Genomic DNA, 24,550 nt, shown 5'->3' with positions numbered 1-24,550 from the left:
TGGTAAGATTATGAGAAATTTTTATTTTCTTTCTATGCTTTTAGATATTTCCCCAAATGTTTAAAATATGTATACATACTTTATATAGAGAAATTTTATTGAGAGCAACTCTGTAAGAGAAAGTACACTATATGTTAACATGATCTTCATATAGTTTTCCCAAAATCTGAAAAGTAAGTTTTTACTAACAACAGAATACTATAGGATATTCTATGTTACAGCTGTTCAGGGCCTAAAATAGTGTCTAGCAGACACAATAAATTAATAAATTTTTGCTGAATACCTTAACATTTTCTAATCCTAATGGAACTGAATACTAAAAAAAAAAATGTTATCAGAATACAAACTATATTTTAAATAAAGCAGGCGACATATGCTCAGGAAAATCATGACTTCCTTTTTTGCTTCATAAATAAAAGTTTGGGTTAAACCACGAAATGAGTGTATAATATCACGCAGTAATTCAAATTAACGTGGCTTAAAAATGAAATCACCTAGCTAAGAGATTTTTCTTAAGGTTCAATTTTTTTCTAGAACAACTACCAACCAGTGTGTTTTTAGATTAGTTTAAGAAAAATTTTAAAAGGGCAGCTTTATTAACATGTAATTATTTTTATGAACACCCAGGCAGTACCTTCCAAACGATTTACATGAATGCTGGGTGCTTTTCTGGTTTTTACAAACAATTTACTATTATTTTTTCTGGTATGTAAAAATTACCGTCATTGTTTTTATCAATTTTTATGAAATACCTGTAGGAGACAATGTAGTTTAATGTTAATCAGCTAAAATACCTATTAAATGAAAAATATTAATATAAAAATTGTTCGTCTTTATTGCCATCTTTAAGTGTTCTAAAATGTAAGCGAGCTTTTACTATAAATTTACTTTGTGGTGGCAAAAGCTACATGGTAACTGGCAGCAGCTGAAACATACAGGTGCACAGACACATATTTGATTTCTCTGTGTAAATTAAAGGAAACACGTAAGTTTTCCAAATTAAGAAAAACATTATTTTTTAGGTGCTAACATGACTCTAGATAGCTGTAAAAGCGGATTAATTCATTTTCGCAGTTAAAAGAAAGAGGATTTTCACATAGAAGATGGAGTCAGAGTCCGAGTCTGAGTCCGATGTGATCTGAAGCAGTACTAATCTGCACAGAGAAAACAATCAGGGACGACTACAAAGCTAGCTACTCAGAAGGCTCCATTTGCCCCTTACTAACATTCCAGGGCAACTAAACAACATACTGCAATATTTAAAGGACAATCCAGGACCTGTTTAAACTAGAGAACCGCCCAGCCACATGCAAAACATACCAACAGAGGCTTCACAGCAAGGGATGGTATTACCTCTTTTATGTAATTCCCTCAAGGGAATACAGTCTCCTCCCCCGTCATAAGGCAAATAGGGATCGGAAGAAGCATCCATGATGAGAATTTTTAAAAAGAAGAAAAAGAAAAAGAAAAGCTCGCTAGCTTAAAAAAACACTGCCATTTCTTCCACCCCTGCGGCAGCAGGCGAGGGAGATGCCATATTTGATGAGGGTTAGAACTGTATGTAGTTCGACTCGCTGAAGCAACTGGGTTCTTCCACAGTGGATGATGTCATCAAAGGGAAATTATTGCAGCCTGGTTGCTAGTGGCTACAATCTAGCAAGGCTTAGAGGCGGAACAGCCTTCTTAATCAGGTCCTGCTACGTATGATGATGACTAAGCTCCAAGTATAACAGACAAAACTGGTTTGAGAATTTTAAAGCACTCACAATACAGCTTCTATAACATCGGTGGCAACTATAGCAAAACAATAAAAACATTCTTTTCCATTTCAAGATAAACATAAGGGACACAAAGTAATACGGAGATGTGAAAAGTAAATACTGGATGTAGACAATGCCCCTTTTCATTTCTGATACAGAAAAATGGGAGGAACATACTAGTAAGAGTGTATGCTTTTATAATAGAAATTTACTTATTTTTATATACATGCCAAAGGCTTCAAGAGACTTGATTTTAAAAGTCTATTCTTAATGATCTGAAATGTACTACAGACTTCTGTGGATTAAAAAATTTAGTAACTGACAGTTGAATAGTGTTTTATCCCCCTAATCCTCTCCAGCAGCCTCTTGTTTCCTTCCTTTAAGGAACTAGCTAGTAAGACATTCTAGCTTTTGAGAAAAAAACTTACCAACATACCAAGTAATTTAGCTATTATTTGTGAAACTATGCAAAAAAGATCTACTAGGGAGATTTTTCTCTCCTACCTTCCTACTTTTCCCGACTCACAAAGATTCTGTGCTTCAGGGGGAAAAAAAAAGGCTTTTAGTAAAATGTGTCTCAAAGTGTAAATAGGTTTAATAAAGTTTTATACTTCAAAAAGTTTGAACCTCAGAGAAAGCTAGCCCTTCTTATAAAATCTCACCTGAGATTTGGGAAAAGCGATTCTAGGAAAGAAATATAGGCTAGATAAAAGACTACAATAAGAATATCCTATCTAATTCTGATTTTGGCTATTAATATTTACTATAAGACTGTGGGTGGGGTTTTTTTTGTTTTGTTTTCTGTATTTTTCAAATTTTGATTTTTTTAAACAAGTAAAGTTTTGACAATGAGCTAAATGTCTTCCTTTGTCATCCTTTGGTATGTAAATTCTACTATTATAAGACTTTTTAAAAATATATGCCATATAGCATTCATGAATAACTTAGTTTTTATTACACAATTGTTCCACGCCTTTATGTAAAATAAAAATCTATCTATAAGTTTTCCTGGTATTTGTAGGCACTCACTTAACTTGTTTCTCCTGATTCACAACTTAGTCTTAAAGGAAAAATGGAAAATTAGAGCTAGCTAGCATTAACTAGAGGAGGAAGAATACCTTCCCTATAAAATATACTGACCATGTTGCATAAGTAACTTCTGTAATGTAAGTACAAAATTTTGAATTATTTTTAAGAAACAGAACTTTTGTATATGTATATAAGAATATATAATATATAAATTGTATAAAGTCTAGAATGAGACACACCAAACTCTTAATAATCGTTATCAGTAAGGAAGGAAAGAGGTAGAAGTGGGGAGGATCATGGTACATTTGGTTTTTACTTTATGTAGTTCCACAGTTTTAATTTTTAAACAAATATGTTACTTACTGTTGAAATTTTTAATAATTATGCTACTTTTGTAATAAATCTAAAGGTTAAAAAATTTTCAAAAGTAAACAAATCTCTCATGTTTAAGGGGTCCATGGCTGCACTTTTGTTTAAAGTAAAAGAATTATACTCAGGCTAAAGGACTTTAGAAAAGGACAAGGTAGATTGGAAGGTGTGGCAAAAGAGGACTTTGACACAGACTAGGCATTATCAGATTAATAAAATGAATTACAGTCAGCATGGGGCTCAAGTGGAAAGAGAACAAAAGACAAATTTAAGAATTCACAGGCATAGGTGGGGGGGTTCCAAAGGGGGATGATACTCTGAAGAACAAAAACACTAAAGTGGCAACACAAAAAAGGACTTAAAAATTCAGAAGGGGAAGATATTTCTACTTCCAAATGCACCTTCGATTCTAACCTCAACTTGATGTGGGATTCCAGATAAACCATAACCTCTCTGAGGTGTGTAAATCAGGGAGGTAGAACAGATGACTACACTTTTCTAACTATACACATATAACTACAGTATTACAATGTTCAATCTTTAAGTCCCTTCTACCACACATGATCCAAGAAATCTACAACATTAGAAGTACTTAAAAAAAAAAATGGGGGCACCTGGATGGCTCAGTTGGTTAAGTGTCTGTCTTTAGCTCAGGTCATGGTCTCAGGGTCCTGGGATGGAGCCTGCCTTGAGCCCCATGTGGGGTTCTCTGCTCAGCGGGGAGTCTGCTTCTCCCTCTCCCTCTGTGCTCTGTCCCCCTCTCATGCTCTCTCAAATAAAAATAAATAAAATCTTTAAAGAAAAAAATGTTTTTTGCCTTTATATCTAACTACCAATTTACAGGAAGCACAGGAAACAGAGAAACATGTTAAATGACAGCTCAGGAACATAATCAGGAAACCCTAACTGGAAAACAAATGACCTAATTTCTTCAACAAATATATAGTAAGAAAAAAAAAGGGAAGGGGGGAAATCTACAGAATTAAAACAAAGCCAAAACAAAAGACTTAAAAGATATATCTATCTCAAAGTACAATTTTTTATGAAACAATTGGAGAAATGGAAAATAAACGATATGTGATTTTAAGCAATCATATTTTAGATGTGATAATAGCCTTTAAAAGAATTCTTATCTTCTAGAGATACATAATGAAATATATAACTGTACAAGAGCTAAAAAGGGTAAAAACAGATTTTATTCAGGACTACTGCAAAAGGGAAAAAGAGATCTCAATACAGAATGTGGCTCAATTCCCAATACAACAAGAAACACTGGGAATTTATAGCCAAGGAGAAGGGGTTGGGGGTGTTGAGTGGATGGAAAATTACTAAGAGGAAACATCTGGGGTAAGGGGGATTCTGGCTAAACAGATCTAACAGAGTTCTTGAAGGCAGCCCAGGGTGATAGGATATCACCAGGAGGATGGTTGGGGGCTAAGGAACCCAAGGGTGTTAAGGGTACAGGATCCTGGCTAAACCAATTTGACCAAGATTATTGCCAAAACGGAGCAATACAAAAACAGACTCACAAGACCAAAGTTGAGACCCAGTTGGGAAGAGAATCCAGATGAGCCTGACTAAAGTTTGATCAAGGTGAGACTCTATCAGTATAATATCTATCTACCTAAAATGATATGATGCTTCAGATGTATTTCAAAATAATAGAAAGTATTATCTATCTATCTAAAATGATATGATGCTTCAGATGTATTTCAAAATAATAGAAAGAAGATGAAACAAAATTAGCCATGAATTGATAATTATTTAAGTGTTGAGAACAAAAAGGTAATCTCTTCCCTGTACCTTTGGATATGTTCTAAATTTTCTATAATAAAAAGATACTTTTTAATGAAATGCTTATAAATAAAATCACTTATATGAGATAAACATTAACAAAAATTACATCCTTTACTCCTCAAACTGAATATATTACTACTAGAAGTATCAGATTAACTTTAGTTTATATTCCATTAAGTATAGCTGCTTTACATTTATATTTGACACACTACATGACATTAAACTTTGTCAATTCTCCTCCCTGAGCAAAAGCATCAGGAGGAAAAAAAAAGGTAGCAAAGCTTTCAAGAAAGACAATCAGTTCAAGCTACACAGGTAGCTGCAAAGTTACTGCAGGACAAAAGAAAGAGAACGTGGAAATTCTTCAGAAATGACAAGCCAGAAAATAAACTGAAAAAACACAGAATGCTTTTGCAATATTCATACCTCACAAACATAAAATGTTATAGTTCTCAACACGGCTATCTGGTTACCCAAATAATATATCTTAAGATTAAAAACACGAAGAAAAGTTTCTTTCATAAATATCACACAATGATCATTTTTCAAAATCAGAACAAAAAATACAAAAAAAAAAAAAAAAAGAAAGAAAGAACCAAAATGGCCAATATTTTTAATGTCTAAGCAATTCCTTTGCAAGAAATTTGTCAAGGGTTGGGGCACCTGGGTGGCTCAGTTGTTAAGCGTCTGCCTTCGCCTCAGGTCATGATCCCAGGGTCCTGGGCTTGAGCCCCACATCGCCTGCTTCTCCCTCTCCCAACCCCCCTGCTTGTGTTCCCTCTCTTGTTGTCTCTCTGTCAAAAAATAAATAAAATCTTAAAAAAAAAAAAAGAAAGAAATTTGTCAAGGGCTGCCTGGGTAGCAGAGTCGATTAAGCGTCTGACTCTTGGTTTCAGCTTAGGTCCTGACCTCAGGGTCCTGGGATCGAGCCCCACATCGGGCTCCACAGTCAGCACAGAGTCCACTTGAGATTCTCTCTCCCTCTCCCTCTGCCCCTCCCCCCAGTCATGTTTTCTCTCTCTCTCTCTAAAACACATAAATCTTAAAAAAAAAAAAAAGAAATTTGTCAAATATCCTCATGCATGTACACAAACTGATACAAAGACGGAGTAAAAGACTATTTTAAGAGTTCTAAGTTTTAGAAATACAGAAACGCAAATATAACAATATTTACATTAAGTGTAAATACACTAAAATATTCCACTTAAAAGATAAACACTATCTCATTGGATGTTTAAAAGCCAACTATGTAATTATGAGAATATCAGCTAAAACATACCAATGCAGAAAGGCTGAGAGTAAAAGGATTGAAAAAAATGGAGCATGCAAAATCCAAAGAAAACTTGGGAGCTATATTGATACCAAAGGGCATTTTAAAGAAAACGGTATAATTGGAAATAAAGAGAGTCACTTCAAAGTAAAAGTAAGGTGGTTCAATTCACCAGAAGAGATGACCTAATAACATGAAATCAAAGTATAAGCAAAAATTAACAGAATGACAAGAAGTGGTAGTAAGTAAGTCTACAAATACAGTGAAAATTTTTAATGCATTGCTATCACCTGATAGAAACAAACAGGGAGAAAAATCAGTAGGAAAACAAGATATTTCAACAGTAGAATACCAAACTTTATGTGATGGACACACAGGAAAATCATTAACCAAAAGCTTCACATTACTCTTCCATAGCATAGGGGCAACACTGACAAAAAACAGACCTTTTCCTGGGCCACAGTGCAAGTTTCAATTAAATGCCAATCAACACGTCAATATTACACGATGTATATTCTTTGACAACAATGCAATAATGTTCTAAATCAACTTGAAACAACCAGAAATTCCTCATATGTTTGGATATCTGTAAGTCAAAACAGATACCATTATGGAAGTTAGAAATTATTTTTAATTTGTGATAATGATAATAAAGGCCTATGACATGAAGATAAAAACAGTATTGGGAGGAACATTCACATAAATGTATTCACCTGAAAAGAAGCTTAAAATTAAGAAGCTAACATTTCATTTCAATTAGGGGCGAAAAAACGCAGCAAAATAAACCCAAAGAACGTAGAACAAAATGTGATCAGAAACTAATGAAGCAGAAAACAAATACAAATTAAAAAAGAAAACCACAAAGGCTAGCAACGCTAGTCCACTGGAAAGACTGATTGATAAATCTACAGTGATACTGATTAATAAGGTGAACAGCAAAGAAGATAAGGAAGGGGAAAAGGAGGGAAGGAGAAGTCAATGAGAGCACAAATAACCACGATGAGGAAGAGAAAAAAGACAAGACTACAGTAACTGCAGGCATTCAGATGACTTTATACCAATACAATTTTTAAGTAAAAAGGTAAATTTTGAAAAAAATAGTTTATCAAACAGATCTAGAAACAAACAGAAAATCAGAATAGTGCTATAACTATTAAAGAATTCAAAATATAATTTAAAACCTTCCTACAAAGAAAATTCTAAGCCTGGAGTTTCACTGGCAAATTCTACCAAAATTTAGGAAGAAAAAAATGCCAGCCTTTTATTAACCACTCCAGAGACTAGAAAAAGAAGGTATTATCTACAACTCACTTTATGAGAGGAATATAACCTTGATACCAAAATAAGAACAGAATCACAAAGGAAAGCTACCAGCAATCTGTTATGAACAGATGTAAAAATCCTAAACAAAAGTAAACCAAACCCAGCAATTTATATATGAAAGAAAAACCTAAAACAATACACTACTACATCAATGATCAAACTGAGTTTATACAAGGAATGCAAGTTGGGTTAAGCACCTGAAAATCAACTGTTTATTAATAGAAACAAAGGAGATATAAATCAAATGATCATCTCAAAAAATGAAAGGAAAATGATAAATTCAACAAGCATTCATGATTTTAAATTATATATTCTTAAATCAACTAGGAATGGATATAAACCTGTTTAATCTGATAAAAGATAACACAAAAATTTAGATTAACATCATACTTAAATTTGAAGATGAATACTTAATGGTGAAACTTCAGGATCGGAACAAGACAAAAAATGCCGGCAATCACCATTTCCATTCAACTGTTTACTAGAGGACCTAGCCAGTGCAGTTAAGCAAGAGGGGAAAGGGTAGGGAAAACTATAAAGACTAGGAAGAAACAAAATGGTCACTATTTGCCAATGATACGACTATATACCTAAAAGACATCACAAATAGGTCATTATAATTAGAGTTATGCAAGGTTGATGAATTTTAAAAAATCGATATTCAAAAGCTGTATTTCAAAATATGCCAGCAGATAGAATATTAAATTTAAAAATAAAAATAGCATTAAATACCAATAGCATTATAAAAATAACCTAGGAATGAGTGTAACAAATAATGAAGACAAATAATGACTAAAACTTTATTGGAAGACATTTAAAAAGACTCAAGTATATAGTGGAGCATACCATGTTCAACAATTAGATTCAAACTGAACTACAGACTCAATTAAATGCCAATCAAAAACCTGAAAGAAGACTTTACCTCTGTTTTGACCTTAGTCTGTACTTTCTAACTGATTAAGTTCTTCTTTCCAGTTTAGGCAACCAACCCAATGGGCAAAGCATCCTGTAATGGGAACTCAAACTACCCCTCAAGCAATAATAACTGCCCTGACACCAGCAAGACCCCACATTTTTTTACACCAAGACAATGATCAACCTGACTGACCTTTACGGCCCATGTTGCATGTTCCCATCAACCTTTGTCCCACATTCTCCTTATATAAACCTAGGAGTATTTTCTGCACTTTGGAGACAGTCTTTGAAACGTTAGTCCACTATCTTCCTGGCGTTGGCCTCATTGAAATAAACTTTCTTGTTTCAACCATCACTTGTCTCACTGACTTCGAATTTTGTCAGCGGGGAGTGGCCAAACCTGGTCTGTTTGGGACCCCAGGAGGCAGGTGCTCTTGCATCCTTGAGCTCTAGTTACAAACCCAACAGGCTTTTTTATGACAAATGACACTAAAATTTATGTAGAAATAAAGGCCCTAAAATAATCAAGACAATCTTAAAGATAAAGTGAGAGGACTTGCTCTACCAGATACTGAGACTGTTTTAATTACAGTAACATTATAAACAGAATGCCTTTGGCATACACCTAAAATAAACAAACAAACCAGTCACACAGAATAAAGAGTCAAGAAATTGATCCTCCCTACATATGCGCCTTGATATATAGCAGAGATTACACTATAGAAGAATGAATAAAAAATGATTTTCTTAGTAACTGGCATTAGGACAACTGGCTATCTATATGGAAAAAAATTAAATACACCCTAATCCATTCACCTACACATACATACACATACACACAGTCATAAATACACCACTCAGGTAATTATAGACCTAAAGGCAAATATAGCTCTACAGTGAAAGGCAAATATAGCTCTTACAAAATAATATAGGAAAATACATTCATGATCTCAGGGTAGGGAAATTTTTCTTAAGACACAAAAATCATTAGCCATAAAGCAAAAGATTAATACACAGGACCACATTACAAGTAAGAATATTTGTTCATAATTTGTCCATTAGGAGAACGCTACAGACTGAATGTCTGTTTGTATCCCACCAAATTTTTACGTTGAAAGTTAATCCCCGGGCGTCTGGGTGGCTCAGATGGTTAAGCGTCTGCCTTCGGCTCAGGTCATGATCCCAGGGTCCTGGGATCGAGTCCCACATCGGGCTCCCTGCTCCTTGGGAGCCTGCTTCTCCCTCTGCTTCTCTCTCTCTCTCTCCCTCTCTCTCTGTCTCTCATGAATAAATAAAATATTTTTAAAAAAAAGAAAGTTAATCCCCAATGTGATGGTATTTGAAGGTGGGACCTTTGGGAGGTTATTAGGTCATGAGGGTAGTCAGGAATGGGATTAGTGCCCTTTCAAAGAAACTCTAGAGAGTTACCTCAAAGACACAGCAAAAAGATGGCAGACTATGAACCAGAAGCAACCCCTCCTCACCAGACCCTGAGTCAGCCAATGTCTTGGTCTTGGACTTCCCAGCCTCCAAAACTGTAAGAAATAAACTGTGAGCAATACATAAAAATAAAACTTAAAACCATGTTTGTTGTTTAAGTTACCCAGTCTATAGTATTGTTGTTATAGCAGCCCAGAGACTACAACAGAAAATGAAACAAGACCCACAGAACAGAAAATATTTATAATAATATAACCAACAAAAGCTTGTATATAGAAAAAAAAGAACTTTTACAAATCTCTCAGACACATTAACAGAAAAATGGGCAAATAACTTAAATAGGTACTTCAAAAAAATTTTTTAAATAGCCAATTAGCATGAAAAAATGCTCAACCTCCTTAGTGACCAAGGAAATGCAAATCAAAACCACAATCTGAATCCATTACTTAGCCAACAGATGGACAAAATTAAAAGTGTGACAATATCAAGAGGTTGGTGAATGTGGAGCAAAGGAAGCTCTCTCATACATAGCTCACCTGAGTGTAAATGGGAACACCACTATGGAAAACATAACCTATGCTGCAACAAATTCACGCCAAATGAAATTTACGCACATATCCACCAGAACCAATGCAAAATAATCAAAGTAGCACTGTTTGTAACCACCAAAAACTGCTGATAATTCAAAGATCCACCAGTATTAAAGTAAACAGGTAAACTATGGTATATTCGTAAAAGAGAATAATATAGTCCAGAGCAACATGGCAACAAACACCTCCTGCCTGCAATATAAAAGATTCTTGAAAATCACATTGCATAAACACAAGCAAGAAATACATACCATATAATTCCATTTATTTAATAATCTGTAATTTTCCAAAACAGGCAATGCTAAATTATAATTTTAAGGACATATACTTAGATCACCAAAAAAAAAAAAAAAAGTTACAAAGAAAATATTTACCTCTAGGGAAAAGGGTTGATTGTTAAGGTACACGCAGGAGGCTTCTGAAGTATAGTAATGCTTCCTTTTTTAAAGATTGATTGACTGATTGATTTTAGAGAGAGAGAGGGACAGAGAGCGAGCACATGTGTGCGTACACATGCCTATGAGGGGGAGGAGAGGCAGAGGGAGAGAATCAAGCAGACTACCCCCTGAGCCCAAGGCAGGCTGGATCTCATGATCCAGGAGATCATGACCTGAGCTGAAACTAAGAGTTGGATGTTCAACTAACTAAGCCACCCAGTAGCCACAATACTTTATTTTCTTAATCTGGTTATGCTGCAAAAGTCCCTGCTTTGTGATAACTCACTAAGCTGTAAAATTATGCTTTATGCATTTTTCTGGTATATGTTACATTTCACAATTCAAAAGTTTTTGAGTTAGAAATTTATCCTATCTTTAATTCTATTAACATCTAATGTGGATTTATATTTATTTTTTTGTTTCCCTACCCTAAACCACTCTAATCTAATCTTATAGTCTCAATCAGTTACAGAAAAGAAGTTTATAAGTATCTACATTGACTTTTATTTGTTCTAAGCACAGCTTCTTCCAAGGAATTTCCTCTAAATGACAGTATGTTGGAACTGTTTAAGATCCATAGACTCCCCATGATTTTATGTATTTACTTCACCATATGATGTTATAGGCTTAGCGCATCGCTCCTGAAAGCTTTTTCAAATAGAATTCTTAATTGGACCCACAACACAAAACATGATTAAACCAACTATTTTCTTAACTCTCCCAAGAACAGTTCATAGGTAATGCTCTACATGCACAGGAGAAATGTAGTTACTTCATGACATTATGGTGAGAGAGGTAGAGTACACACACAAAACTTATTCCTTGACTGAATTTCAGTTAACTTTCTGTGGACTTTAAAGATTTTATTTATTTATTTGACAGAGCGAGAGACAGCGAGAGAGGGAACACAAACAGGGGGAGAGGGAGAAGCAGGCTTCCCGCCAAGAAGGGAGCCCAATGTGGGGCTCGATCCCAGGACCCTGGGATCATGTCCTGAGCCCAAGGCAAATGCTTAACGAATGAGCCACCCAGGAGCCCCTCCAGTGATTTTTTTAAAAGATTTATTTATTTATTATTCTAAGGAGAGTGTGCACAAGTGTGCATATGTGGGGGGGATGGGCAGAGGGAAAGAATCTCAAGCAGACTCCCACTGAGCTCAGAGCCCAATGTTGGGCTCGATCCTGCAACCCTAGGACCATGACCTGAGCCAAAACAGAGTCGGACACTGAAGTGACTGAGCCACCCAGGCGCCCCTCCAGTGACCTTAGTGATGATAGTCAGTATTTGGCTGGCTTTCCATTGGTATTTTACGCTATTTTTATCAAGTATTAGTATTATAATACTAAGTTCTTTTTCTTTGTTCATTAGTAACATCTTCAATTACAGCACTTCATAAACTTAGTATGGGTTAGTTTTCCCTAAATGCATTACCTTGCTCTTACACAAACACACAAATTAGGGAAATCCCTTACTCCACACATATTAGGTAGGTGAAATAGGTTGCTCTGACTGAAGTGACCTGGAGATGCAGGTGCAGAAAATGTTTACAAGGCAGTTGGCAACAGAATACAAAGAGTGTCAAATTTATTAAGAACATGACACTGCTTAGACTAAGTATCACATGAACCTTAGAATTATTTATTTCTAAAAATAATTCTGAGTAGACCATTTAAAGAGTTTTGACCTTTTTCCAATAGACAGCCACTAAATGCTAGTGGTAGTATTTTTTTTCTTTTTTGGTAGTGGTAGTATTTTACTAACTTAATTTTAAGAATTTCTAAAAAACCCTTTACCAAGAAGATTCATGGTATAACCATCTCATCATGCTTTTTAAATTTTATTTTGTTATGTTAGTCACCATACATCATTAGTTTTTTGATGTAGTGTTCCATGATTCATTGTTTGCATATAACACCCAGTGCTCCATTTTGTACTTGCCCTCTTTAATACCCATCATCAGGCTAACCCATCCCTCTACCCCCCTCCCCACTAGAACCCTCAGTTTGTTTCTCAGAGTCCACAGTCTCTCATGGTTCATCTCCTCCTCCGATTTCCCCCCCTTCATTTTTCCCTTCCTACTATCTTTTTTTTTTTAACATATAATGTATTATTTGTTTCAGAGGTACAGATCTGTGATTCAACAGTCTTACACAATTCACAGCGCTCACCATAGCACATACCCTCCCAATGTCTATCACCCAGCCACCCCATCCCTCCCACCCATCACCACTCCAGCAACCCTCAGTTTGTGTCCTGAGATTAAGAATTCCTCGTACCAGTGAGATCATATGATACATGTCTTTCTCTGATTGACTTACTTCGCTCAGCATAACACCCTCCAGTTCCATCCACATCATTGCAAATGGCAAGATTTCATTCCTTTTGATGGCTGCATAATATTCCATTGTATATATATACCACTTCTTCTTTATCCATTCATCTGTTGATGGACATTTTGGCTCTTTCCACAGTTTGGCTATTGTGGACATCGCTGCTATAAACATCGGGGTGCACGTACCTCTTCGGATCCCTACATTTGTATCTTTGGGGTAAATACACAGTAGTGCAGTTGCTGGGTCATAGGGTAGCTCTATTTTCAACTTTTTGAGGAACCTCCATACTATTTTGCAGAGTGGCTGCACCAGCCTGCATTCCCACCAACAGTGTAGGAGGGTTCCCCTTCCTCCGCATCCTCACCAACATCTGTCGTTTCCTGACTTGTTAATTTTAGCCATTCTGACTGGTATGAGGTGATATCTCATTGAGGTTTTGATGTGGATTTCCCTGATGCCGAGCGATGTTGAGCACTTTTTCATGTGTCTGTTGGCCATTTGGATGTCTTCTTTGGAAAAATGTCTGTTCATGTCTTCTAGCCATTTCTTGATTGGATCATTTGTTCTTTGGGTGTTGAGTTTGATAAGTTCTTTATAGATTTTGGATACTAGCCCTTTATCTGATAGGTCATTTGCAAATATCTTCTCCCATTCTGTCGGTTGTCTTTTGGTTTTGTTGACTGTTTCTTTTGCTGTGCAAAAGCTTTTTATCTTGATGAAGTATCAATAGTTCATTTTCGCCCTTGCTTCTCTTGCCTTTGGAGATGTTTCTAGAAAGAAGTTGCTGCGGCTGAGGTCAAAGAGGTTGCTGCCTGTGTTCTCCTTTAGGATTTTGATGGACTCCTGTCCCACATTTAGGTCTTTCAACCATTTTGAGTCTATTTTTCTGTGTGGTGTAAGGAAATGGTCCAGTTTCATACTTCTGCATGTGGCTGTCCAAAATACTAGCCAATAGGATCCAACAGTACATCAAAAGGATTATTCACCACGACCAAGTGGGATTTATCCCTGGGCTGCAAGGTTGGTTCAACATCCGCAAATCAATCAATGTGATACAATACATTAATAAAAGAAAGAACAAGAAGCACAGGATCCTCTCAATAGATGCAGAAAAAGCATTTGACAAAGTACAGCATCCTTTCTCGATCAAAACTCTTCAGAGTATAGGGATAGAGGGTACATACCTCAGTATCATAAAAGCCATCTATGAAAAACCCATAGCAAATATCATTCACAATGGGGAAAAACTGAGAGCTTTTCCCCTAAGGTCAGGAACATGGCAGAGATGTCCACTCTCACCACTGCTATTCAACATAGTATTAGAAGTCCTAGCCACAGCAATCAGACAACAAAAAGAAAAAAAAGGCATCCAAATCGGCGAAGAAGTCAAATTCTCACTGTTTGCAGATGATATGATACTTCATGTGGAAAACCCAAAAGACTCCACCCCAAAACTGCTAGAACTCATACAGGCATTCAGTAAAGTGGCAGGATATAAAATCAATGCACAGAAATCAGCGGCATTCCTATACACCAACAAGACAGAAGAAAGAGAAATTAAGGAGTCGATCCCATTTACAATGGCACCCAAAACCATAAGATACCTAGGAATAAATCTAACCAAAGAGGCAAAGAATCTGTACTCAGAAAACTATAAAATACTCATGAAAGAAACTGAGGAAGACACAAAGAAATGGAAAAATGTTCCATGCTCATGGACTGGAAGATGTCAATGCTACCTAGAGCAATCTACACATTTAATGCAATCCCTATCAAAATACCATCCGCTTTTTTCAAAGAAATGGAACAAAGAATCTTAAAATTTGTATGGAACCAGAAAAGACCCCGAATAGGCAGAGGAACGTTGAAAAAGAAAAGCAAAGCTGGCGGCATCACAATTCCAGACTTCAAGCTCTATTACAAAGCTATAATCATCAAGACAGTATGGTACTGGCACAAAAACAGACACATAGATCAATGGAACAGAATAGAGAGCCCAGAAATGGACCTTCAACTCTATGGTCAACTCATCTTCGACAAAGCAGGGAAGAATGTCCAATGGAAAAAAGACAGTCTCTTCAACAAATGGTGTTGAGAACTTCATTATTTTTATTCACAGAAAGCAACCAACTCCAACTATCCTAGCAGCATTCAGACTTTCTACCCTAGCAACAATTCAATTACCAAGCACCTAGCATGGTGTCTGGCCCAAAAGGAGCCTAATAATTATTTGCTAAATGGAATATGCATAGAATTGAGTCTTGAATAAAATACCAAAATTATCAGTTATCTATGAGTAGTAGGATTATGAAAGATTTTCATTTACTACCTTATATTTTTATCATTCACATTTCCTACAACAAACATATTTTGCTTTCATTATTTAAAAGTTTAACTCTTCCCAACTAATTTTTTAAATAAACTTAATTTTGGACTAATTTTAGATTTACAAAAAGTTGCAAAGACAGTATAAAGAGGTCCCAAATACATCCCACTCAGTTTCCTCAACTGTTAACATTTTAAATTTCCAAAGTACATTTGTCTAAACTACGAAACTGACAATGGTACGTTACTATTAAGTAAACTCCAGACGTTATCTAAATTTTACCAGTTTTTCTACTAATGTCCTCTTCCTATTCCAGGTTTCATTCCAGTATATCACAATGTATTTTAACATGTCTCCCTGAACTCCTCTGGCCTATGATAATTTCTCAGTCTTTCCTGATTTTTCATGACCTTGACTGGTTAAGTGTTCTGCAAAATATCCCCCCCAGTACAGGTCTGTCTATTGTTTCTCTTGTGCTTTTAGTGGAATTTATGGGTCTTTGAAAAGAATTATCACAAAGGTAAAGTGTCTTTCCTGTCACATTTTAGGGGTATGTAATATCCACATGACATCACTGGTGATACTAACCTTCATTACTTGGTTACAGTAGTGTCTGCCACATTTCTCCACTGCAAAGTTACTACCTTCCCCTTCTTTTCCTATTCTATTCTGTGGAAGTAAGTCAGTAAGTCTAGCCCTCCATTAAGAGAGAAGGAGGTAGGAAGTAAGCTCCTCCTCCATGAAGGTGGAATATTTACATAAATTATTTTTTTAAAGATTTTATTTATTTATTTGAGAGAGCGAGAATGAAAGAGAGAGAGAGCACATGAGAGGGGGGAGGGTCAGAGGGAGAAGCAGACGCCCTGCTGAGCAGGGAGGCCAAAGCAGGACTCGATCCCGGGACTCCAGGATCATGACCTGAGCCGAAGGCAGTGGCTTAACCAACTGAGCCACCCAGGTGCCTTATTTACATAAATTATTTGGAATTCTTCTACAAGGGAGACTTGTCTCTTTTCCTCCATTTATTATTTATTCATTCGATCATTTATATCAATGTCCATTATTTACATCATATTTACATGCTCATTTATATTTATTTTATACTTTAGTTACAATCCAAATGTGCACTATTTATTTTGTTGCTCAAATGGTTCCAGTTTTGGCTATTTGGAGCTCTTTCAGGCTAGTTCCTGTGTTCCTTGGATAATCCCTCATCCTTCTCTTTTTGTTTTTTTTTTTTTTGACACTTCCTTACTTCTCCTACTACACATAATCTGGGCTCATCTTGTATATTCCCTCCCCAGTTCTAGAATCAGCATCTCTCCAGGGAAATCCATTATTAAGTCCTAGAGTTAACCATTTAAGACTTTTGTGAACCCAGAGTAATCTACCTGAATGTCATGATGTAATCTAAAAGCTGCGCAAAGTGTAAATAATTTTAAAGTTTGAGCACCCAAGCCAAAATTGCCACAAATGACACTCATATATAATAGCAACACTTTCACCCTTTCTTTTTACTATCTTATTTTGTTTCAAAAACGGAGCTGAGTTGGGTTGGTAGAATAGATATTTTGCATTCATTTTTCAGATAAGAAAACTGAGAAATAGAAGTGATGACAATGAGTAATGTCAGGCAGCCAGATACTGATAGACGCAGTATCTTCTATCCCGTGCCTTCTTCCTCTCAGACCACACCACCACTGTGGTGGGCCCCTCTGCAATACAGCTGTAACAACATAGGTATATTCATAGTTCCTGCTACTCCAATGAATATCCTACTGTAAGCTTCCTAGGTGTCCAGTTAAACCAAAACTTTTCTCTATATAGCCATATTAATTCAGTAAATAAAAAAGGAAAAAATACTCCTAAAAATCATAAAAGATGATTGGCAAATATGGTAAAATAGATTTTTTTATAAAACAGCAACTTTTAATGAGCTTCTGCTGTGTGCATGCCAGTATATTAGGCATTGTAAGAGGGGAGGATAAAACAAACAGCATACGTGGCTGTCCATGATATACTAACATCCCATCCTTACAAAGTTTAGAAATAAGGAAAATAAGATTGCTTATCAAGAGTTAAAATATGTAATCAATACATAATGGATCAGCTCCAAAACTATGTAGGCAGAAAAATAAACGACATACAAGCCAACAAGATTTACTGGGATAATTATACTGAAAGTACGGCTTAATGTAGGAGGAGGGCAGGTTATAAAGAAAAAGGCAAGTAAGGAAAGTCAAGTAAGCACACACAGTAAAAGCAATACAATTAACTACATAGGTGAGGCCCCTAGCCCAAACCTGGGAAGTCTGGTGAGGTTTTCCAGAGGGAGTGAGGTCTACGTAAGAAGCAAAGTACAAGTAATAATTGGTATATGGGCAAAGGAAACATGTTCAAAGACCTGGATATGTGACAGCTGGGCACAAGCCCAACCCTAACATTTACAAGGCCCAGAGCAAGAGTACAAAGGAAGACCCATTTGCCATGTGATTAAATATTTAAAAGTTATAAAGCAAGTCAACAAACTATTAAAGAAATATATCCTATCCTCCTACATTAACAAATACGCCTTATAATTCCTTGTAAGTTTCAGCTCAGTTTTACAGATCTGTAGCCAAGCTGGTGACAATTTGGAAAACACTGCAAAGCATGAAGAAAATTAAAAGCACCCAAATTCCATCACCAAGAGTAAAATCATTATTTTGGTGTATTTCCCTCCAAAGTTGTGTGTACATGTATAAATAATATTTTAAGGGACGCCTGGTTGGTTCAGCTGGTTGGGTATCTGCCTTCGGCTCAGGTCATGATCCCTGCGTCCTGGGATTAAGCCACGCATCGGGCTCCGAGCTCAGCGGGAAGCCTGCTTCTCCCTCTCCCTCTCCTTCTGCCTGCCTGTCTGCCTACTTTGATCTCTCTCTCTCGCTCTCTGTCAAATAAATAGATAAATCTTAAAAAATAATATTTTAAGAGAAATGACTTCACATTATATATATAAAGATTTTGCCCTTTTAATATAAGCCCTTCCACTCTTAAAGCTTATAATACAAGTCACCTTATTCAGTTACCCAATGTGCATTTTGTAGCTGGCTTATCTTAAAACAGAATTCTAAATGTGGGGTCAAGTGTGTTCTATAGACCCCTGGAGATCTCCAAGATCTTTTTCAGGGTATTTATAAGGCTGAAACTTTTCATAATAATATGCCTATTATTATTTAAATGATATATATGTATCAGTTTCCTACTGCTAATGTAACAAATTATCACAAACTTTGTGGTTTAAAAGAAAACAAATTTATTTTCTTACAGTTCTGGAAGTCAGAAGTCTAAAATCAAGGTGTCTGCTGGGCTACACTGCTTCTGGAGGCATCATTAATATATAGTATAGACAATTATTTATGATATTCTGGCAGGATTCATTGATATATTTTAGAGTATTTTGGAGAGATGGATTTTAACAGAAGGCTTCAGAAGTCACCAGTGTGTGTGTGTATTTGTTTTTAATTTATTTTTATCTATTTTTTTTTTTTTTGCTGAGGGTTTGCGATACATTAGATAGCAGTGATTTTAGAATTATCTTTTGGAATTATAACAGAGCTATTTATTTACATTCAGCCGGTTTTCCTTAGGAAACTGAAGAGCCTAACAAAGCCTAAGACTGAATAGAAGCCATTAGAAGGCCTCTTAATGACAAGTGGAGGTTAGGTGTCCTTTGTGAAAATATTTTATATCTGCCAGAAGACAGAATCCAATATCCAATGGAAAAGGAACACAGAAGAAAACAGAAACAGCTACCATACACTGAGTCCTTACTATGAGTTAGTTACTGTGCTAAAGATTCTATATATATTATTTATGTATTAAAGTCTCTACACACACTTAATTCTCAGAGCAATCATTTAGAGAGTACTACTACTCTTTAAAGAGGAAAAAAACAAAGGCATAGGGAAGCTAAGTGACTTGCAGAGGTAGTAACTGGCAGAGCCAGGATGTAAATTCAGGTCTACAACTTAAAAGCCACTAAACATATCTTCATTCAACACATATGCCAAAACACTATCAGTACTTTCCAGTGATTAACTCCTTAATTTTTTTTGGTATACTAAAAAGATACAGGGGTGCCTGGGTGGCTCGGTTAAGTGACTGCCTTCAGCTCAGGTCATGATCGCAGGGTCCAGGATCGAGCCCCGCACTGGGCTCCCTGCTCAGCGGGGAGCCTGCTTCTCCCTCTTCTGCTCCCCCTGCTTGTGTTCTCTGTCAAATAAATTAAATCTTAAAAAAAAAAAAAAATGGAGTCATGAAAGAATATTTAATACACAACTGCTTGTCCTACTGTCCACTTAAATGCTCCCCAGATATTAAGCAGACACAGAAACGAGCTCTTCCCTCTGACATCTGCATCTGCCCTAGGCCATGAGGGTAGATCTAATCTGAGGCCCCCATTTCTTCTAGGAGTTACCCTTCCAATCGCTATAAACAGGACCATATCAGCTATGCTGAAAGAAAGGATATCACTATCTTACAAAAGAACATTTACTGTCTCACAACATAATACATTTTCCTTTTTTTTTTTAAAGATTTTATTTATTTATTCATGAGAGACACAGAGAGAGAGAGAGCGAGAGAGAGGCAGAGGGAGAAGCAGGCTCCCAAGGAGCAGGGAGCCCGATGCGCGACTTGATCCCAGGACTCTGGGATCATGACCTGAGCCGAAGGCAGACGCTTAACCATCTGAGCCACCCAGGCGCCCCCATAATACATTTTCCTATTGCTGGGACTTCATGTAATATCTCCCCTTCTAGAACACTCTTTGCAATCCTAAAGGAGTATCAAAATAATATCCTTTTTTCGAAGTGTAACAATTAAAATCTGTACCACCCAATTTAACACTTACATAGTTAACTGTCAACTGCTGTTCCACATTTTGTACCTTCAACTAGACTACCTTCAAGGACAGACTCTATATGGAAAACACCAACAGTTGCTAACCCTACAGTACTCCAATTTCTTTCTTGCTAACAGAATTTTAATTCTGTTTGATTGGTATTGTCCCTAATTTTAAGAAACAAATTATGATTCTTCTAACCAGTCAGTAATCCCATTCCTCTTCGTCAGTGATCAGTGTAGGTATGGGCATATGACCCAATTCTAGCCAGTGGTATAAGAAGAAGTCTACTAATACTGTTCTAGGAAAAGTATCTTCTCTGGTGAGAAAAAGAACAACAAAAAATCCTTTTTTGTATTTCTTAATTGGTAGCCTCTCGTATGAGAGAATTTGTGAAAACCACAAATAAAGACATCATCAACACTTGATGGCAGTGTGGAAAGAAGGAAATAGTTAGGTCCTCCTAGGGGTTTTACTTCCTTGAGTTAATCCTGTATCCCAGGTAAAGGGCCAAGAAACTACTTAAACAAAGAAAAATGACTATTAAGTGTCACCTGATATGAATATTTGTGTTTATCTGGTTTATAACTTCATAATTAAAATTAGGAAAAAATATAGTGATGAACAGAGCAAATAACTAATAATAGCAAAATACTGTATTTTCTTTCTGCATTTATTTATTTTTTTTAAATCAAAGAATATCCAAAACTGCCAGGGAGCATACAAGGCAGTAAGAATTTAAAGTGCCTAGACTCTGAAAAAAAGTGAAGCAGGTAAACTCAACAGTCTCAACCACTTTTTGCCTTTGAGCCTTTTCTTAATTCATAAGTATAGATACTGAGAACCCCAGCAGAAAGTGAAAGGGGGAGCTTTGGGCAATCTTATGTGGTCGAGGAGACAAGATCTGAAGTTCAGAATCACCAATGTGGACTTGAATGGCCCAATATCCTGGAGAAAAGAGACAGAACAGATCATTCTATGATACTTTTCCCCTAAAAATATTTATGGTTCCTAAATTTTATGAGCAAGAGGCTGAGAAACTAAGCAAAAAGTGGGTAAGAGACTAAATTGATAAGCAAAGCTGTCCGTAGTCTCAAAATGCAGAGAGATAAAAACTAAATTTCAGCACCCAACAAAGAGAAGGAGTCTTAGTAAACACACAGCTTTCTACTAAAATCCTCAAGGGCTATGTCCTAAAAATAAAGTAAGTCAAAATATAGACTAACTCTTAGAAAGTCTGAAACCATGCTGCAAATTCTCTTGATCTTTAATGGGATCAATGTAATTTGCTCCTAGACTACCTGTCTACCAAAAAAGAAATTAAATACGCTATGGTAAAAATATCATCATCCAGAGCATCTATAATTTTTTGTATACAGCATCCAGCATTCAATCAAAAATTACAAAGCATACCTGAAGTCAAGGTCAAAAGACTGGAAAAACAAAAGAAAAAACAGGCAACACATACAGACTCACAGGTTTGTAGAGAATATTCAGGTATGGACTTTAAACAAGTGATTAATATGTTCAAAAAAAAACAGAGAATTTCTCCCAGAATATAGCAATTTATAGGAATGTATCAAATGGAAATTTGATGGCTGAGAAATAACTGAAATTCAAAACTTGATAGAAAACAATGATACCACTACACACCTGTTGTAACAGCTAAAATCCAAACGACTGACAACATCAAATGTGACATATATGTGGAGCAACAGGAACTCTCTTATTCACTGTTGGTGTGAATGCAAATGGTACAACCACTTTAAAAGACAATTTGGCAGTTTCTTATAAAACTAAACATACTCTTACCATGTGAGCCAGCTACTACATTCCTTGGTATTTACCCAAATGAGTTAAAATATCCAAATGAAAAGGAAAAAAAGATTAAAAAACAAAAACAAAAACAGAGAAGTACATAAGAAACACAAGGATCTCAGAGAAAAGATCTAACACATGTAACTGGAGTCCTAAAAGGAGAGGGGAGAGAGAATGGCAGAAACAACACTTGAGGATTCACCAGTCAAAATTATCCAAAGATTAAAAAAAAAAGGAGGGGGAAACAAAAAAGAAAAATCAAGTCACAATTCAGGAGGCTCTAATAACCCTAGCCAGGATAAATACAAAGAAAACCACACTTAGGCAACCCTGGTTAAGTTTCTGAAAACCAAACCAAAAACAAAGAAAAACAGACAAAAGGGGAAAAAATAAGACTGATAGCTGACTTTTCAACAGAAATAATGGAAAGCAAATGACAGAAGAATTATATCTTTAAAGAGTTCAAAGAAAATGACTATAGGGAACGCCTGGGTGGCTCAGTCCATTAATCATCTGCCTTCAACTCAGGTCATGATCCCAGGGTCCTGGGATCAAGCCCCACAACGGCGGGCTTCCTGCTCTGCAGGGAGCCTGCTTCTCCCTTCCCCTTTGCCTGCCACTCCCCCCGCTTGGATAGTATGCTCTCTGTGTCAAATAAATAAAATCTTAAAAAGAAAAGAAAAAACAAAATGACTATAGATCTGGAAATATATAACTACAAATATATCCTATAAAAAAAAAGAGGGAAACAAAAACTTTTACAAACACTGAGTGAACTTATTGCTAGTAGTCAGTAATGAAAGGAAATACTAATGAGAGTTGTTCAGGCAGAAAGATAACTAACCCAGACAGAAACATGAAAATGCAGTATAGAATGAAGAGCAACAGAAAAAGTAAAGATGCAGCTAAATCTAAATAGACACTGATGGAGTGCCTGGGTGGCTCAGTCTATACAGCGTCTGCCTTTGGCTCAGGTTGTGATCCCAGGGTCCTGGGATGGGGCTGGGTTGGGCTCCCTGTTCAGTGGGGAGTCTGCCTCTCCCTCTCTCTCTGTCCCTCCCCCTGGTTGTGTACAAAGGGTCTCTCTCTTTCAAATAAAATCTTAAAAAATAAATAGACACTGACATAAAACAACAATAATGTCTTGTGAATATAAAATATATGCAGAATTAAAACAGACAACAACAATAGCACAGAAAGTGGAAGGGGGATAAAATGAAGTAAAATATCCTAAGGTCCTTGCATTTTCCATGGAGTGGTAAAAGTACTCATTTATAGAACTAAAAAGTCAAGAGTGCATGTTATAATCTATAGAGTAATGCACCAAACAAAATATAAAACAGTGTGTGACTAACAAAGTACCGAGAAGAATAGAAATAGAGAAGAACAGCCATGACAAACAGAAAACAAACATAAAAACAGCAGATTTGAACTCAAATATATCAGTGATAACATTAAATGTAAATGGACTACATTACATGGTCTACAAGTCAATAAAAGACCAATGTGAAAAGCAAAACTCAAAATATATGCTGGCTTTCGGCACAAAGAGAGAAAAATATTTCAGTACAACAGAGTATAAAATCCAGAAACAGATTTACAGAAATATATCCACTTGATAGATGATAAAGATGTCACTGCAGTACACAGGAGAACTGAAGGGTTTTTCAATAAATGGTGCTGGATCAACTAGTTATCCATATGGAAAAAAAATGAATCTAAATCTTTAACTTACATCACATAAAAATTAGATGCAAGGTAGATTATAAATCTAAATGTGAAAGACACAAAAAATAAAACTTCTAGAAGAAAATCAGCTAATTTCTTCATGACCTTGAGGTATGGGAAGAGATCTTAAGCAGAACACAAAAAAGACAAAAATAAAGGAAAAGATTAGGTTCCTCAAAAAGTTGAAAATAGAGCTACCATATGATCCAGCAATTGCACTACTGGGTATTTACCACAAAGATACAAATGTAGGGATCCGAAGGGGTACGTGCACCCCAATGTTTATAGCAGCAATGTCCACAATAGCCAAACTGTGGAAAGAGCCAAGATGTCCATCGACAGATGAATGGATAAAGAAGATGTGATATATATACACAATGGAATATTATGCAGCCATCAAAAGGAATGAGATCTTACCATTTGCAACAATGTGGATGGAACTGGAGGGTGTTATGCTGAGCGAAATAAGTCAATCAGAGAAAGACATGTATCATATGACCTCACTGATATGGGGAATTCTTAATCTCAGG

The 24,550-nt window shown here is 36.1% G+C and overlaps 1 protein-coding gene across 5 annotated transcripts in view; it reads right to left on the bottom strand.

Moving 5' to 3' along the window:
* Window positions 1-24,550, bottom strand: part of CLCN3 (chloride voltage-gated channel 3) — a 91,406-nt gene that overhangs the window by 51,818 nt on the left and 15,038 nt on the right. The window contains exon 1 of one of the 5 annotated variants that reach the window (XM_025874448.2): window positions 1,354-1,595. The exons of 3 other annotated variants lie outside the window; for them this stretch is intronic. In XM_025874448.2, coding sequence (XP_025730233.1) covers window positions 1,354-1,432 — 79 coding nt within the window. In that variant the 5' untranslated portion in view covers window positions 1,433-1,595. Of the gene's footprint in view, window positions 1-1,353; window positions 1,596-24,550 lie in introns of those variants that run through there. One more of the 5 variants, XM_025874453.2, reaches the window with a different exon arrangement.

This window comes from Callorhinus ursinus, unplaced genomic scaffold (assembly GCF_003265705.2).
Source record: "Callorhinus ursinus isolate GAN/ISIS: 27379988/994484 unplaced genomic scaffold, GSC_fseal_2.0 scaffold4, whole genome shotgun sequence".
Classification (NCBI taxonomy): Eukaryota; Metazoa; Chordata; class Mammalia; order Carnivora; family Otariidae; genus Callorhinus; species Callorhinus ursinus.
Note: the sequence above shows the minus strand (reverse complement) of the source record. Positions and strands in the feature narration are given on the sequence as shown.